Raw genomic sequence first — 18,462 nt, 5'->3', positions numbered from 1 at the left:
GTGACTGTTTATTCTGCACCGGCCGCTTTATTCTTCTTTTTGTTTTTACTTTTTTTAGAGACAAGAGTCTCACTCTGTCACCCAGGCTGGAATACGGTGGCATGATCACGGCTCACTGAAGGCTTGACACTCTGGGCTCAAGCAATCCTCCTGCCTTGGCCTCCTGAGTATCTGGGACTACAGGCGTGTGCTACCAAACCCAGCTAATTGTTTAAATTTTTTGTAGAGACAGGGTCTCACTATATTGCCCAGGCTAGTCTTCAACTCCTGGGTTCAAGTGATCCTCCTGCCTCAGCCTACCAAAGCATTGGCATTACAGATATGAGCCACTGCACCTGGCCTCATTTTATAAATCTGTACATCCACGCTATTATTTATACTGGCTTCCCTGGAAACCCAGTGACTTTCCAGAGCTGTTTATTCAGCTGTTGTACAGATAAAGCTCAGAGTGGCTAAGTAACTTTCCCAAGGTCACACAGCCCATAAGTAGAAGAGCTGAATCAGGACACAGATCTCAGTCTGACTCTAAAGCCCAGCTTCTTTCTGTTAAACTCTGGAGCATCTATACATAAAGGAACAATTACTATAATTTCTGTTTGTCATCTTGTTTATGTGTGAAAATCCTTATTTGTCAGAGACGCTACCCTGCCACTGAGGCTGCACCAGACAGGAGAGTAACGAACTATGTCCTGATTGTGTCTCCAGAAAACAGGTTTTTTATTACCTACCATGGCGGGCTGTACATATCTGACGTACAGAAGGAGGACGCCCTCTCTACCTATCGCTGCATCACCAAGCACAAGTACAGCGGGGAGACCCGGCAGAGCAATGGGGCACGCCTCTCCGTGACAGGTAGGGGAGAGGGCCTGCGGAGAATGGAGCGGTCTGGGGAGGGAGGACACCAGGCCATCCCTGGAACTTGGCATGTCCCACCACAGATGAAGGAGCCCCCTGTGTACTCAGGGAAATCAGAGAAAGAGATCAAAGAAAACTGGTACCGAAACCACCGAGGAAGACCTCTTTGCTATGTTTTCATTTTCAAATAATGAGGGCTATGAGACTCACCCTCTTTTTCCTTTTTTTGCCTTCCCTGACAGGAAGCTCATAGATCAAATCTGATACTCATAGTAACTATTAGTGTCGATTTGGGGGGTAGGGGCAGTTTACATTTCCTTGCTTCTAAGTGTTTTTGAGGATTTTTTTTTTTTTTTTGAGATGGAATTTCTCTCTTGTTGCCCAAGCTGGAGTGCAATGGTGTGATCTTAGCACAGTGCAACCTCTGCCTCCTGGGTTCAAGTGATTCTCCTGCCTCAGCATTCTGAGTAGCTGGGATTACAGGCATGTGCCACCATTCCTGGATAATTTTTATGTTTTTTAGTAGAGACAGGGTTTCACCATGTTGGCCAAGCTGATCTCAAACTCCTAACTTCAGGTGATCCACCCGCCTCGGCCTCCCAAGGTGCTGGGATTACAGGCGTGAGCCACCGCGCCCGGCCTGAGGATTCTATCTTATCAATGAGTACACATGTATCTTTTATTGTAGGCCACCTTGCAACGTCTGAAAGCAAGCAGAACATAATTTATAAACAAAATATTTCTAAGTGGAATAAAGGATTCTTGTTCTGGGGTGATTATAGCTTCTTGGGAGCAATGGAAGCCAGTATTTTTTTAATCCCCCTGTGTATCTGGGATGCCCTCTTTTGCTTTCTGTCAGGTACTGTCATAGCCCTGTGAGGTGTGTGCTGTTCCCCCTATTTTTACAGGCAAGAAAACCAAATCTTAGGGGAGCCCAGTGACTTGCCAGAGCTGTTTAACCAGTGGGAGGCACAGCCAGAATTCAAACTCTAGGTCCCTGGCCTCAGGGTCCTTCCAGCTACAGGACCCCATAGAAGGGATCAGTTGAATGCCCACATCCATGCTGCAGGCACAGAGAGGCGCTCCTCGAGGAAGGCTTTCTGAACATTGGTTTCCAAACTCTTTGACCATAATGCCAAGACAGAAGTTCTTATCAGAGCTTGCGCGATGCACACTGGCATTTTCTACCACGCTTATGGCAAGGCGCTATGAAATTTTCTTTCTTTCTGTTTTTTTTTTTTTTTTTTTTTGAGACAGAGTTTCGCTCTTGTTACCCAGGCTGGAGTGCAATGGCGCAATCTCGGCTCACCATAACCTCCGCCTCCTGGGTTCAGGCAATTCTCATGCCTCAGCCTCCTGAGTAGCTGGGATTACAGGCACGCGTCACCATGCCCAGCTAATTTTTTGTATTAGTAGAGACAGGGTTTCACCATGTTGACCAGGATGGTCTCGATCTCTTGACCTTGTGATCCACCCGCCTCGGCTTCCCAAAGTGCTGGGATTACAGGCATGAGCCACCGTGCCCGGCCTGAAATTTTCTACTCTATACTATCTTATTCTGATTTCTATAAATGCTGGCCACAACTCTCCAAGTGGATTTCACAACTTCCTAACAGTTTGTGGGTTGAGTTAAAAATCTCTGTCTTGAGATTGGAGTTTTTGGAATGGGGATGAACACTAAGTCAGAACACCTGGCTTTTGAGATTAGACTCATGAAGTCACACAGCCTCTCCAGACCTCTGGAAAAGGAGCCAGACTAGGTGGCTGCTCTGAGTCTGTCTGCCTTTGGCGCTCAGAGCTCTGGCCTGAGTTTGGTGATTGGTGGTGAGCTCTGCCCTGACCCACAGATGACTCTCTCCAGGACTCCTCCCACTTGTCTATCACACATGGGGCAAGGCCAGGAGATCAAGAGCTGGGAGAGCAACAACCAGGCTGCTGATTCACCCCTGTGTCTTCAACACCTGGCCCTGTGCCTACACACAGTAGGTGCCAAGTAAATATTTATGGCATTAATCAATGCCAAGGGAAACTGTGCTGTCATGTGGGTAGGGGACAGGGCTGCTCCATGCTGCCCCATCTTTGTGGCTTGACTTGGAAATCCGAAGCCCAGTTTCCAAAGGGCTTGCCTCAAAATTACAGGGACTTGTTTGTATGGTGTTTTGCATCTCATTTGCATGTTTTTTTCTGCAGTGTAGGAAAGGCACAGAAATCCCCTTCCTGCAGACCTGCTCCCTTCCCCTCCGCGAATATCTGGCCCCTTCATCCTCTAGTCTCCTGGTTGGACCTCTAGCTTTTGGGGGCACTAGGCAGGAGTCCCTCAAAAAGAGATATTCTTTGAACTGGAGGCCATGCCAGCCCTTCTTCCCCTCATCTTTCACCACCAGCTTTCAGGAGAAGGGGCGAGGGGGAGGAGACTCACAGATAAAGTCCAAATAGAAAAGCAGGCATGAAGATGGGATGGTACCCAGACAGACGAGAGAGTCCCCGGCACAGAGAGAGACTGGCATAGGGCAGGGGAAAGGCAGAATGGAGAGACATGCAGAGACAAAGGAAGGGAGAGAGGGGGCCTGTGGGGAGGGGCCCGTGCCGTGACGCGGACCCTGATGTGATGGGATGTGACAAGGCGATCTGCAAGCTGCTTGTCTTGGCAAAAATGCAACTGATACTGGAGCAAGCAATGCAGGGGGAGCGGCAGCACTGGGGAGCCCAGAGCCCGCCTCGGGCTCACCCACCCCTCCCCAATGCACTTCCAATCCACTCCTCAGAACTGAGGGTGGGGATCAGTACCCCGAGAGAGGCAGGGCACGAGTGTCAGCTGAGATGTTTCAGTCTCTAGAGGCCAGGGCCCCGAGAGCTCCTGGGCTTGTTGCAGGTGAGAATGGTCAGTTGATGAGAACAGGAACCACATGTGTGGTCTCTTCAGCACAAAGTGCTAAAGTTGCTGGGGGTGGGGAGAGATAACGAGGTGTGTTATTAAGACGGCAGTTATGAATTAGGCCAAAGTTTCCATCTCTGCCTCAACAGTCACTAGTTTTGCAGCCTGGCATAAAACAATGTTCCAAACCTCAGCTTCCTCATCTGGAAAATGGGAGTAACAAAACATAATCCCACTGAGTTGTGGTGAGAATGAAATAGAATATTGCGTATTAAGAAAGGCCAGGCATGGTGATCTCAGCCTGCAATTCCAGCACTTTGGGAAGCCGAAGCAGGTGGATCACTTGAGGCTAGGTGTTCAAGACCAGCCTTGCCAACACGGCAAAACCCCATCTTTGCTAAAAATAAAAACATAGCTGGGCATGATGGCATGTACCTGTAATCCCAGCTACTTGGGAGGCGGAGGCGAAGAATCACTTGAACCCAGGTGGCAGAGGTTGCAGGGAGCCAAGATCGCACCACTGCACTCCAGCCTGGGTGACAGAGTGAGACTCCGTCTCAAATAAATAAATAAATAAATAAATAAATAAATAAATAAATAAATAATAAATAAAGCACGCCTATAGAAAGCTTAGCTAGTGCCTGACAGGCGGAAGCACTGGACAGGCGGAAGCTGCTACTGTTATTGTCAGTGATTGTTGTTCTGTTGTTGCTACATTGTTATTCCTACTACATTCCCAAGGCTCCGGGGTAGGGAAGGAGTGCAACTTTCATTTTTCTGTATTTTCCAAGTTGCCGAGGCAGTTGCAAGAATAGTCTGCACCTCCACAAAATACAACCTAATCATAATCATTCTATACCTCTAGGTGCTTTTTGAGAGCTTACCAAGTGCTTTCAGGTATATTAACTCACTTCGTCCCCACAGCAACTCAGTGGGATGAGCACTGTCATCTGCAGTTATAAAAGAGGAAACCAGTGGCCAGAGAGGCTGAGGGACTGGGATCAGATCCCCCAGCTCACGAAGGACAGAGCCAGGTGCTGAAGCCATGCTCCTGGCGGTGCCCTAACCACCTAAACACCACAGCAGTGCTGCTCAGCTGGCTATGGGGCATCCCAGCAGCCTCCCCAGGGCAGCTCAGACCCCCAGCCAGCCCAGCCCAGCTCCAGTGCACCCCCAGCAGTTTTTCAGGCCGGACCATCTGTCTCCCCCAGCCCTGCTTCAGTGCCAGCAGCACCCGGTCCCCTCGGGGCTGTCGCCGTGTACACGCCGCAGCATTTTACTTCTGCTCTGGAGTAATGAAAGAGGTTTCTTTCCCTCAGAATTTAATTTCACGCCTGAGCCTCGGTGATTAATTCCCTCCCCCCGCCCCTTCCTCCACCGCCCTGATGGCCCCTCCGCTTGTAAATTCTGCGATGTGCCACGGAATTTGTGTATTTTGCATCAATTAAGTGTCACATTGAGTAATTCTTCCCTGGCACCGGGTTTGTTTATCCCAGCCATTCCCACCGGGTTGGGGGTGGGAGAAGAGGCCGCAGAATCTGGCAGGCAGGGCGCATGGGCTCTAGATAGTAATTGTCCCATGCATCTGCAACTGGATTGAGCGTCTAAAGCGCTTCCACACACCTATACCATTGGTTGCCTGCAACGGCCTCGTGAGGTCTGGAGGCAATGTTGTCACCTCTACCGTGCAGGTGGGGAAACTCGGGCTCTAAGAGGTCACAGGGTCACAGGGATTCCCAGTGACCCAGGCAGAACTTGCCCCTGCAGACCCTGATTCCCAGCCCGGGCTCCTTCTCTAGCCCACAGGCAGCCCCTGACAAGCACTGGTAGGTGGGAAGAGAGCAGAGATTCTTCCCCCTAGAGAGGAGAATTCTCACCCCAACCCCTCTCTGGGGCAATTGCTGAGGGCAGAGGAAAGCTCCCATTAGTGAAGGGACCACCATCTACTCCTAAGCAAAATTTAGGATTTTAGATTATTCCATCTCAGATGCCATTTACCGAACAAGGGTGGGGGGTCCTGGCTTCTGATCTGGCTGGTCCCTGTATGTCTCTGGTCTCAGCATCCGCATCTCTTCATGCCTCAAGCTCCCTAAGCCAGCTCTATAATTCCACAAGTCTATATAGTTCTGCAATGTGGATTTCCATCCAGAAAAATCAGACCACTGGTCTGCCCATGCCTGCGTGCCCCATTCATCCTCCCTAGACATTTATGGTTCAGCAGCCTGGGGAGATACAGCAGAGGTTTAACACTGCCTTGAGGAGTTCAGGGTCTTCTGGCTGCTGACTGCCCTTGGAAGGGGCAGTGCTGATGGGGGCTGCCTCTGGAGAGGCAGGTGGGGTGGCAGAGGGCGGGAGGGTCAGGGGATAGAGAGACTCCCTTCATGACAAGCTCTTCTATACTTTCTGAAGTTTTGCCAAGTGCATATATTATCGATTTTATCTGTTAAAACACTTTTAGCTGGGTGCAGTGGCTCACACCTGTAATCTCAGGACTTTGGGACGTTGAGGCAGGCAGATCACGAGGTCAAGAGATCGAGACCATCCTGGTCAACATGGTGAAACCCCGTCTCTACTAAAAATACAAAAATTAGCTCGGCGTGGTGGCATGCGCCTGTAGTCCCAGCTACTCGGGAGGCTGAGGCAGGAGAATTGCTTGAACACAGGAGGCAGCGGTTGCAGTGAGCCGAGATCGCGCCATTGCACTCCAGCCTGGGCAACAAGAGCAAAACTCCATCTAAAAAAAAAAAAATTTTTAAAGCTTTTATCATTATTACTACTATTATTACCGCTATTTTTGAGACAAGATCTTGCTCTGTTGCCCAGGATGGAGTACAGTAGCACAGTCACAGCGTCACAGCTCACTGCAGCCTCACATCTCTGGCTCAGTTGATCCACCCACCTCAGCCTCCTGAGAAGCTGGGACCGCGGGCTTGTGCCACCACACCTGGCTAGTCTTGTTTGTTTGCTTGCTTTTTGGTAGAGTTGGGGTTTCACTATGTTGCTCAGGCTGGTCTCCAACTCCTGGGCTCAAGTGATCCTCCCACCTCAGCCTCCCAAAGTGCTAGGATTACAGGCATGAGCTACCATGCCTCACCTATTAATGAAACATTTCTTTTAAAATAAAAGGGAGTTCTAAGAAACATATGTGGGAGTCATTGAGGGTGACCTGGGGGAGGCATCCAGAAGAGGACATTTAAGCTGGTTTGTGAGAGATGAGTAGAGGCTGCCAGGCAGGACAGGCTGGCCGGGCATCCAGGTGACCCAGGTGACCCAACACACCACTGGAGGGTTCCATGGAGACGGGGGGCAGTGTAGGCAGGCCAGGCCCAGACTCATTGGGCCAGATCATAGACGGCCTTGGCATTCAGGATAAGCAGTGGAGGTGTGTTATGTAGGTGAGGGGGATCCTGGTGAGGTTTAAAGCAGGAGGAGGTCCCCCATGGGCAAAAAACCTAGGGAGGCCTTGGAGGGTGGGAACTAGCCCAAGAGGGAAGATGGGACACCACTCAGAAATGGCCTGGGCATTGCACACAGAATCCTGCCTGCAGGGGCCATGGTTTTCTGTGGCTTCAGGCCACAGGTCTCACAGTTGCTGGTCTCTCTTGGTTTCAGAATGCAAAATAAGAGGATTGTCAAGGGTGACCAGTGGGGCTTCTGGATCCTTCTAGGCTCTGGTGGAAATGCACTGGTCATTTCTGAGTGTGTCCAGAGTTCAGGACAGAGCAGGAACAGATAGATCATCCTCCCATTTCCCAGTAGGCCCAGAGAGATACTTACCATAAATTGCAAACTTGAGACATCATGACATGAACTACTTTAGAGCCTGGGCCAGAATCCAGGGACACAGCTGGGCATGGCTCATGCCTGTAATCCTAGCACTTTGGGAGGCCAAGACAGGTGGATAACCTAAGGTCAGGAGTTCGAGACCAGCCTGGCCAACATGGTGAAACCCTGTCTCTACTAAAAGTACAAAAATTAGCTGGGTATGGTGGTGTATGCCTGTAGGCCCAGCTACTTGGGAGGCTGAGGCAGGAGAAATCACTTGAACCTGGGAGGTGGAGGTTGCAGTGAGATCACACCACAGCCCTCCAGCCTGGGTGATAGAGTGATCGAGACTCCATTCTGAAAAAAGAAAAAAGAATCCAGGGACTCTGCATGGGGAAGGAGTTCTCACGCACACCCTCTCCCTCCCTGCACCACTTGCTCTCTTCCCTCTTTTTCCATCTGTCTCTCTGTCTGTCACTCTAGCCCTGAACTCCGTCATATTCTCTCCTCCTCCAAGCCCCTGCTGGGAATCTCAGTCGAGGTTGCCTGGGGCTCAGTCTGGTCTGAGCACAGAAGACAAAATGCACCCTCCCTGAAATGTTCCTCTGGAGCCGCCCTGGAAACTGCTTGCTATGGGTGCCAATGGGCAGCAGGCTCCTATCTGGGTGTTTGCCTTCCCTCCCCCAGCCCCGATGCATCCCACCTCGGGCTGGCCAGGGCTGCCGACCCTCTCTGCCTTCCAGACCCTGCTGAGTCGATCCCTACCATCCTGGACGGCTTCCACTCCCAGGAAGTGTGGGCCGGCCACACTGTGGAGCTGCCCTGCACCGCCTCGGGCTACCCTATCCCCGCCATCCGCTGGCTTAAGGATGGCCGGCCCCTCCCAGCTGACAGCCGCTGGACCAAGCGCATCACAGGGCTGACCATCAGTGACTTGCGGACCGAGGACAGCGGCACCTACATTTGTGAGGTCACCAACACCTTCGGCTCGGCAGAGGCCACAGGCACCCTCACAGTCATTGGTGAGTCAGGGAAGCCCCTTCTGAAGCCCCAGTAACCTATGAGAGCACCACAGGGGTTAGGGAAGGAGTGTGGTCGACAGCTGCACCTGTCTCTGACAGGCCCTGGGAATAACCCAGGCTGGCTGGGGAGGACAGTCTGGTGTCCTGGAAAAGCCCTTGGCTTGAAATCAAGAGGCCTGCCTTTTGGTTCTGGCATTAGCAGATAGTAACTGGACTTGGGCAAATCACATAATCATGACCATCAGCTCAGTGCCCTTCTATGTAAAATGGAAACGTGGTCCCAGCCTTCCTACCTCCCAGAGGTCATGAGGCTCCAGTGGGATGAGGAGGGTGATAGTGACGTGCTAGCCATGAGGGCAGGGCTTCCGGGCTTGTAGGAAGGCAGACACTGGCCGTAAACAAGCAAGTCATCTCTGCCAGGACCTTCCAGCTGGATGTCAACCCTGGTCCCTTCCTATTCCTCCTCCTGCTCCTTCTAGGGGTCCAAGGAGCTGGTGTGGAGAGCAGGCGGCCTTAGCAGACCCCTGCTGCTGAGGAGCCCCCCAGGCAGGCAGAGAGGGTAGAAGCAGATGGACGAATGCCCCAGAAAGCACTCTGGATGAGGATTTGTGAGACCCAGCTCATCCCTTTCCCCCCGCCACCTCTGCACGCTCTGTGTGACCCAGCCTCAGGGTCTCCATCTGTGAAATGAAGGGGTTCCTTCTGGCTCCAGCACCAAGCGTCTGACTCTCTGAGTTCCCTCCTCTCTAGGCTGTAGTGGGGCTGGGATCTGGAGATCCTGGAGGAAATGCCATGCCTCATGGGAAAGGAATGAAGCTGTCATTCCTTACAGCATCTTGAGGGTCATTCAACATGGGCAGTGGAAAGAGACTATCCGGAGGTGATCCCACCCCCATCCTGAGAAAGGTGCACTCCTTTGACCAAGGGAGTTGACCAAAGAAGCTCTCCTCCCACCTCCCACCTACTGTGAGCATAGGACGGCAGGTTGCCGACCGTCAGGCTGACCAGAGAACCACAGCACAGCCCACTCCTGGGCCTAGTGTCTGACTCCCCCAGCCCAGATAAGGGCTGAGTCTCCTTCCCAACAGTCAAGAGAGTTTTGAGAGTTGGAGTGTGTTTATCTACAGTGCCCGTAAGAGCACCCCCACAACACAAACTCACTGTCAAGGTAGAAGAACAGAAAGAATCCCAAGCAATGCTCTGAGACAGCAGTGCACAGTACAAATGCGTAGGTGAAAATGCTGCAAGCCCCACTTCAGGCGCCTGGGGGTTCCTCTCGAACAAACAAGCCCTGGACAGCAGAGCAGACAGAGGATCAGGATTGGGACCCCCTTCTTGCCCTAAGTACTATCTGAAAAAGTTTATTCCAATATTACCTTCACCTCCTTCCCACCCTCCTGTTCTACACAAACACACACATTCGTGTGCGCGCACACACACACACACACACACGCTCTCCCTCTCTCTCTTTCTCTTTCTCTCTCTCTCTCTCAAAATAGATCAGAAGGGCAATACACCCTCAAATCCTTGGAAAATTAGCAAACTTTTCTGTAGGTAAATGCAGTGTTCACAGCTCCTGCACCAGTACATGCAGGCAAGCAGAGACACACACAGACACAGGCACACATGTTGAAAATACACCTGCCCACCTCCCCATGCACACATGCACAGCTGCACAATCCCTTCACAGCAACATGCCCATATCCAAGCACACTCTCACACATGTACGGCGAGTCACCACCTCCAGAGGTGTACATGCCCACACTGACCCTGAATGCATCTTCTCTGATCCCCAGTCCCCTGCCCCTCCCCACAGCAGGGTTGTTTGGACCACCAAGATTCAAGGAGAATCAACATGACTTTTCTGCATCTTCCAGCCTCTCTACATCCTCTCTCTGCCAGGTTCATGGAGAGGAATGCAATGCTTTCCATACCCCCCTACTCCTCCACGAAGCCCCCCACCCAACCTGCGCCAAGTCCACGCAGAGGCAGTGAGGAGACAGTGGCTGGCAGAGCACCGGGAGCTCCAGCTGGTGCCTGGGATGCACTGACAGCTCCTGGACATCGGGCAGAGGCTCTGGGAAACAAGCAGGGAGGACCAAGCATGCAGTCATGTCTGATTCGGCTGCACCCGGCCCACATGGGCTTGCAAACTTCCCCTCTCCTGCAGGCTTCCTCACTTGGGATACCAAGCTATACAGGGAGCCTGAGCCCCCATACAGAACACCTAACCCATAGAGATCAAGGAGAGGTCACTTTGGAGCTTGTAAATGGCTTGCTAAGCCAGTTAGACCATCAATAATGACTCAGGTCTTGGTAGGCCGATGAAGCTGAGAGATCCCATCCTGCTCTCAAGCGGCCCACAGGCCAGAGGGAAAAGAGACAGACACAGAAGAGGTGATGAAGAGACAGAGTGCTCATTGTGGTGTGAGTTATACACAGGGAGGCTCAAGAGGGGATCCTTAGCCCAACCTGGAAAGGGGAGTGGTGTCCAAGAAGGCTTCCTGGAAGAGGTGACACCATATGAAGGATGAGTAAGAATTAGGCAAAGAATGCTCTAGGTGAGGCCCTGGGCCCAGAAGCAGCGCAGGGTATGCAGAAATCACAGGCAGCTTGCTGGTGTTCTAAAGACTGTATGGCTTTGGTAACAACAGAACTCCTTTAGACCCCTAGAGTCAGGTCCCTGGGGCCTTGAGGGCCTCAGACGCCATGCTGAATTGTTTGGAGTCATGGAAGTTCTGAGTAGATGGAGGTCAGCTGGGGAAAGGCAGGGAGGTGTGCCGCATGGATCCAGGTTGGGCGCTCTAGGCCTGTAGCGGGGCGGTGCGGGGGCGATGCCAAGCAGGGGGTCCACAGATCCACCTAGAGGAAACCAGACCAGCAGCACGTAGCAATGGCTTATCTCTGTGGGTATGGGAGACAGCCTGCTGGGCCAAGGTGCCTCCCGAGTCCCTGGGGTGGGTCGTGAGGAGGATAATAAGCCAGTCAAGTCTCCATCCTCCTCAAGAGCCAGAGGGAGCGTCACACTCTCACCGGGCACAGGGACACATTCAGGGGAGCACAGGCCATCAGAGCAAGTACTGAGAGATCCCTCACTCTCACCGGGCACGGGGACACATTCAGGGGAGCACAGGCCATCAGAACAAGTACTGAGAGATCCCTCAGCCTGAGCCTGCCATTTAGCAAAGAGTAAACTAGGGCCTAGCGTGAGGAATTCCGCAGTCCCCGTCCACACAGGGGGTCTGGAGGCAGGACCCGGGCCTTTTGTGACTCCTAACTGCCCCCAGCCGCACTCCACCCACAGTAAGCCCTTTTTCTCTTCTTTCCCCCCTCCCATTTCCCCTCATGTCTCCCCGGCCCAGATCCCCTTCATGTGACCCTGACACCAAAGAAGCTGAAGACCGGCATCGGCAGCACGGTCATCCTCTCCTGTGCCCTGACGGGCTCCCCGGAGTTCACCATCCGCTGGTATCGCAACACAGAGCTGGTGCTGCCCGACGAGGCCATCTCCATCCGCGGGCTCAGCAACGAGACACTGCTCATCACCTCGGCCCAGAAGAGCCATTCCGGGGCCTACCAGTGCTTTGCCACCCGCAAGGCCCAGACCGCCCAGGACTTCGCCATCATCGCACTCGAGGGTGAGCTGGGGTGCCAGGACAAGGCGGGGGGCAGGTTCAGGGCTGCCAAGCTCATGCCCTCCCTCCTGCTGAGGTGGGAACAGTGCCAGGAGGCATTAAACCAGCGCTCACTACACACCAGGCCAGTGCACCGTCTCATTCCAAGGGCCCTTTGTGGAGGCCTTTCTGTTATATTTAAATTTTCTTTTCTTTTTTGAGACAAGGTCCCACTCTCAGGTCTCTCAGGCTGGAGTACAGTGATATGATCACAGCTCACTGCAGCCTCAACATCCCTGGCTCAAGCAATCCTCCCACCTCAGCCTCCCAAGTAGCTGGGACTACAGGCAGGGAGCATCCTGCACCATGCGAATATCCAAGGTTATTCTGTTCACCTGACTAATTTTTTTAGAGACAGTCTCACTATGTTGCTCAGGCTGGTCTTGAACTGGAGTGAAGCAATCCTCCCACCTGGGCTGAGACCTTTTGTTTTTTTAATGATGTTACCCATTTTGCCATTGAGGAAACTGTGGCTTTGGTCACTTTCCCAAGGCCACACAGCTCTGCTCAAAGGACAGAGCAGAAATTTGAGCTCAGGTCTCTTAACCATCATACCATATTGTCTCTGCCCTCGGACATTTCTAGAACTTCAGTATTAGAGGAGTCTTCAGAGGCTGGAAGAGTGCCAGTAACCTCTGGACTTGCAATTCCTCCTCCTGCCTGAGACCTCTTCAAGACAGGCTCTGTCTCACCAGCATCCTGGGTTTTACGTGTTTGTTTCTCTCTCCTCCTTTAAAGCTGCCACCACCCAGGGTTCCTTACCCAGCACCTCTGAGTATGGTTGTTCAGGTTGTTCACTGCACACATTGCCCAGCCAAGAGGGTAGGTGAGGACTGAAATCCAGCCTGCACCTCATTTGCCAAGCCGTGAGCCCTGACACTGGGCTGCATCCACACAGAGGAGGCACCGCTTCCTCATTTGTACAGAGGTGCAGTGGGGGCCGGCAGAAACCCCATCCTTACCAACAAGTTGAATGCTCCCCAAGCTCCTCCTTCATTGCCGCCAAAACAAACACAACCCAATTCTGTTCCTTCCAAGGATCTGTTGTGGCAATGCCAGCCAAACCCAAGCAGGCCCCACAGGTACGGGATCGTCCCCAGGTCTCCCCATCACAGCCTATGCGTCTGCACTCCTTGGAGGTGTGAGGCACCCAGGAACCTAAGCCCTCATTCCTCACCCTGACCAGACAAATATTTGTCTTCCTTTTTGCTTCTTGTTTGTTTCTTAGAGATAGGGTCTCATTGCTCTGTTGCCCAGGCTGGAGTGCAGTGATGCAATCATAGCTCACTGCAGCCTCAAACTCCTGGGCTCAAGCAGTCCTCCTGCCTCAGCCTCCTGAGTAGCTGGGACTACAGGCACATGCCACCACACCTGGCTATTTTTTTACATTTTTTATAGAGACATGGTCTCTCTGCATTGCCCAGACTGGTCTCAAACTCCTGGGCTCAAGCGATCCTCCCATCGCAGCCTCCCAGAGTGCTGAGATCACAGGCGTGAGCAACTGTGCCCGGCCTACTTTTAAAGTACTTAATACCTATTTTAATCCTTTATAACAATCCTGTGCAGAAGGATGGCCAGGGTTAATAATTACATTCCCGTGTTCCACATGAGGAAGCCAGGGCACAGAGGTTAATTGTCTTGTCCGAGGTTATTCTGTTAGCCAAGACTTAAGCCCCGGCCAACACTCCTCACTGCCACTGCCTCTGTGCACTTTCAGCCTCAGACTTAAGACCTTGTGCTAAGGGGGCTGTGGCACCACCACCCCCTCCTGAGGTCCCATGCAGAGGGAACTGGAATCAGACTCCACAGGCCCAGGCGGTTCCATATGTAGTTCTAGGCAGTTAACTTCTTTATTTTTATTTTTATTTATTTATTTTTTTGAGAAGGAGTCTCACTCTGTCACCCAGGCTGGAGTGCAGTGGCATGATCTCAGCTCACTGCAGCCTCTGCCTCCAGGGTTCAAGTGATTCTCCCGCCTCAGCCTCCCAAGTAGCTGGGACTACAGGCACGTGCCACCACGTTGTGTCTTTATTAACAGAGGAAGAGTTGAGAGGAACTAACATTTATTAAGAACTTACAAAGCACTGTGCGAAGCCTCTGAAATGCATTAATTCATTTCATCCTCAGAATATCCATGAGGTGTGTATAATCGCGATCGCTGTTATCCCCATCTTCCATCCGTAAGAGATACAAGACAGAGAGATTACGCAACTTACCCAAAGACCCAGAGCTAATAAGTGATTTAGGGAGGATGCAAACCCTACAGGCTGAATCCATGTCCAGCAGTAACTGGCACCTCTTGGGGCTGTGGATAGCAGAGGAAATGATGTACATGAAAGTTCTTTTTCTTATTGCGATTGCTTTTTGCCTCTGCCCCTACTGAGGTGGGGTGGCTGGGGGGACGGTCTCTTCATGGCTCACTGACCCTGAAGGGGGCTCCTTGCTCCCTGCAGATGGCACACCCCGCATCGTCTCGTCCTTCAGCGAGAAGGTGGTCAACCCCGGGGAGCAGTTCTCACTGATGTGTGCGGCCAAGGGTGCCCCGCCCCCCACAGTCACCTGGGCCCTGGACGACGAGCCCATCGTGCGGGATGGCAGCCACCGTACCAACCAGTACACCATGTCGGATGGCACCACCATCAGCCACATGAACGTCACAGGCCCCCAGATCCGTGATGGGGGCGTGTACCGGTGCACAGCGCGGAACTCGGTGGGCAGTGCTGAATATCAGGCGCGAATAAACGTAAGAGGTGCCTGTCTACATTTAAATATCAGAATAGGTTTTTGAGTTCCTTTGCCATCTCTGTGGTTACCATTATTCTTGTGCTGATTAGTACTTATTATTAATTGTCATTTTGATTTTAGCAGAGGTCTCTCTCCCCTCTCTCGTCCCCTTTCCCCGCCCTCCTCAAGTGCCATCATCCATTTTTGTGCGTGTGTGTGTGTCTGGTACGGTTCACCCTCATTCACCTCCCCATCCCCTGCCTTCCTCCTCTCCAGAAATCTAACCTGTCCAGCCCTCCTCCTACCCTCTAGCCCATTCTCCCCCATCAAATCTCTCTGGGGCCCAAGTATGCTAAGCACCTGCTGGTATCTGCCAGCCCCACCAGGGCCTTGTAAGGCCAACACAGGGCAGGGGCTGGGGGCCAGGCTTGGCCTTTAACATGGGTGCCCACCCAAGCTGTGCTCCCTGTGTCTTCCCACTGAGCTAGCCCCTAAAATGCTCCAGGAGGTGTAAGCAGCCAGGAGCCAGGGCATCATCTTCTCCCACAAGGCTCACACCATCAAGAGTGAGAGGCTGAGGTGGGGTGGGGGTGTCCCAAGGCAGGCAGCCTCCAAGAGTGGAAAAAAGAGGCCTCAAGGGCATCGTCCCCACATCTCAGCTCTCCAAGTCACTGTGGTGAGAACACGGTCTCCTCTGAAGCTCTTTGTAGCCCCGTGGGGTCTGACTGGTCTTCATCTGACCCCTGACCCAAGGACAGAGGAACTGGGGGACAGCAGGAAGGGAAGGAGCACTGATCCAGGGGCACTCCTGGCTACCACGAGGGCAGGAAAGGGAGCAAAGGTGGAGTTTTTGCTAAATTTGCCTGTGCCAGGCCTTAGACCCCCCGCAGAAGTGTGGGTTGGCCACCCTCCTGCTCTCTCTGAATTGCAAGGGGGACAGAGACGCAGGGCTCTGGAAGATTTCCCAGTCGGGCCCCTCATGTTCTGGATGGGGACCTGAGGCCCAGAGAGTACCTTGTACCCCGTGGAGCACTGTCTTGCTTGGTAGCCTCTGAACCCCCACTTTCCAACCCCCAGATTGCCATCTGCCCAGCAGGCCCAGCCCAGGACACTATCTCTCCCCAGCCAGCACTATCAGAGCCCCTTTCACAGCTCCTACAACACACATGTACTTACCGAAGGAAAGTCATCAGCTCAGCTGGCGAAGGCCTTCCTGTCATCTTTAAGTAGTTAACTTAAAATCCTTTTGGGTACAAGATCAAAATAAGCAAGGAGAATGGAAACAACGAAATCTCCATCTTTCCACTTTAATCCCAAAATCTTAGTCTCCCCATAAATGAGTACTTGCCCTCCCAAATCCCAGTCACCTCTTGGTGAGGCTGCAGTCTGGTCCTATCCCGGTCCCACAAGGGGAATGGCTCTTGCACCAGGCATGTATATACTGCATCTGTTTGCAATTCTTTGAAGCTAGTAACAGTGAGTCCTGGGCACCCCCCAATTCCAGCCCGTCTGTAGCTTTGTAAAAAGCTATCCCTGTGCCCCCACCCAACATCCACCCCCTGAAAGTCTCAGGGGCCAAACGCCTGAGAAGAGGACCGCAGGGTGGTGCCCGGCTGTCCCTGGCTGACGACAGCACATGCCCCTCCTCTCCTCCTCCTCTCTCCTGACCCCTGCCCAGGCCCCCCCAGCATCCGGGCCATGAGGAACATCACAGCAGTCGCCGGGCGGGACACCCTTATCAACTGCAGGGTCATCGGCTATCCCTACTATTCCATCAAGTGGTACAAGGACGCCCTGCTGCTGCCGGACAACCACCGCCAGGTGGTGTTTGAGAACGGGACCCTCAAGCTGACCGACGTGCAGAAGGGCATGGACGAGGGGGAGTACCTGTGCAGCGTCCTCATCCAGCCCCAGCTCTCCATCAGCCAGAGCGTCCACGTGGCCGTCAAAGGTAGGCCTCCCTCCCCAGCCAGGGTCCCTGTCCACCCAGGATGCACGGGCCCCTCCCCAGCTCGGGGTCAGGCAGCAGTAGGCAATCCTGAGTGAGCGGAAGGCTGAGCAAGAGAGGCCCCAGGTTGGCATTCAGAAAAAAGGGAGCAGGGCAGAAGACTGTGGGTGAACACAGGCCTTGAGTTCCTCTACATCCGGCTTCCTCCTCAAGCTGCAGGACAAGACAGCACGCACTGCAGGTGCAGGAGGGGTCAGTTGCAGACAGAGGAGGCAGGCCGCCTCTGGGAGAGAGGCCAGGTCAGAGATGGATGGGGCCTCTGCCGTCAGGATGGAGCACCCAGGAACTCGGCGGGGCCGCACAAGAGACCAGCAACAGGAGGCCAGGCTGGAGGGAGCATACTGGGAGCCCTGACTCCCTGTGGGACACACAGTGCCCAGCCCAGGCTGCGTCTACAGGACTGGGAACGCCCTTCCACCTGCTAGTACTGCTCGAGGCCTGGAAAGTGCTGTGTGGTGCTTAAAGGCCTCCTCCCTGGCCGGGCGCAGTGACTCACGCCTGTTAATCCCAGCACTTTGGGAGGCCGAGGCGGGTGGATCACCTGAGGTCGGGAGTTGGATATCAGCCTGACTAACATGGAGAAACCCCGTCTCTACTAAAAATACAAAATTATCTGGGTGTGATGACACATGCCTATAATCCCAGCTACTCGAGAGGCTGAGGCAGGAGAATTGCTTGAACCCAGGAGGCAGATGTTGCAGTAAGCCAAGATTACGCCATTGTACTCCAGTCTGGGCAACAAAAGCGAAACTCCATCTCAAAAAAAAAAAGCCTCCTCCCTCCTGGGCCCTTTACACGCACTTGGGTGAGGTCTGTGTTTTATGCCTGGATCTGGATCAAATGAATGAGTGAATGTAAATGAGCAAACACATGAGTGTGTGAGTCAATGATGATGTCTCCTTGGTTCTGGGGCTGTGCAGGTGTTCGAAGCCCCCAGTGTTTCAGGCCTGTCTTTGGGACTGACAGGCCGGGAGACTGTCTGGATGATGTGTGAGAGGAGGGTGGCCTAGTTGCCCTAGGGCCAGGCTGGGGAGGTGGATCCCCCCAGGCCTGACTAAGGAGAGGCCAGTAAAAACCAGGCCACAGGGGTGGGGTACTGAGTCAGTCACAGCTGTGATGGCAGAAGAGCTATGTCACATCGTGAAGAGCCAGGGTGGACTCAGGCCTGGGGAGGATAAACGGATGGGTTGTCCTCTGCAGCCAGAGGATCCGCCTGGGAGGAAAGGAGGTCTGGGGGTCTCCAGCCACCATCCTGGGCTCTCTCAGCAGGCTGTGATGGTTACAATGATCTGCTGCCGTCACTGAGGCGGGCCCACTGTGTACCCCTCATGGTGCTCCATGCTTCACGTGCACTGCCATCTTCCACCCCACAACTGCCCACTCACCTACGGCAGGTACCATTTCCTCTCCAGTTTTCAGGGCAGAAAGTGGAGGCATAGAAAAGTTAAGTAGGCCGGGCACCATGGCTCATGTCTATAATCCCAGCCCTTTGGGAGGCCAAAGCAGGCAGATCATGAGGTCAAGAGATCAAGACCATCC

The 18,462-nt window shown here is 53.1% G+C and overlaps 1 protein-coding gene across 3 annotated transcripts in view; it reads left to right on the top strand.

Moving 5' to 3' along the window:
• The window catches only part of DSCAML1 (DS cell adhesion molecule like 1), a 373,161-nt gene that overhangs the window by 260,497 nt on the left and 94,202 nt on the right, over nt 1-18,462 (top strand). For all 3 annotated transcript variants that reach the window (XR_010342409.1, XM_021671177.2, XM_064375453.1), the window contains exons 4-8: nt 706-852; nt 8,239-8,517; nt 11,880-12,155; nt 14,645-14,941; nt 16,594-16,866. Coding sequence is in view for 2 of the 3 variants with exons in the window: in XM_021671177.2 (XP_021526852.2) it covers nt 706-852; nt 8,239-8,517; nt 11,880-12,155; nt 14,645-14,941; nt 16,594-16,866 (1,272 nt within the window). In the remaining variant the exon portion in view is untranslated. The remainder of the gene's footprint in view (nt 1-705; nt 853-8,238; nt 8,518-11,879; nt 12,156-14,644; nt 14,942-16,593; nt 16,867-18,462) is intronic.

The sequence above is a fragment of the Aotus nancymaae genome, unplaced genomic scaffold, assembly GCF_030222135.1.
Source record: "Aotus nancymaae isolate 86718 unplaced genomic scaffold, 86718_ANA_hifiasm-v0.15.2.pri h1tg000012l, whole genome shotgun sequence".
Lineage (NCBI taxonomy): Eukaryota > Metazoa > Chordata > Mammalia > Primates > Aotidae > Aotus > Aotus nancymaae.
The sequence above is the reverse complement of the archived record's forward strand: the minus strand, read 5'-3'. Positions and strand labels throughout refer to the sequence as shown.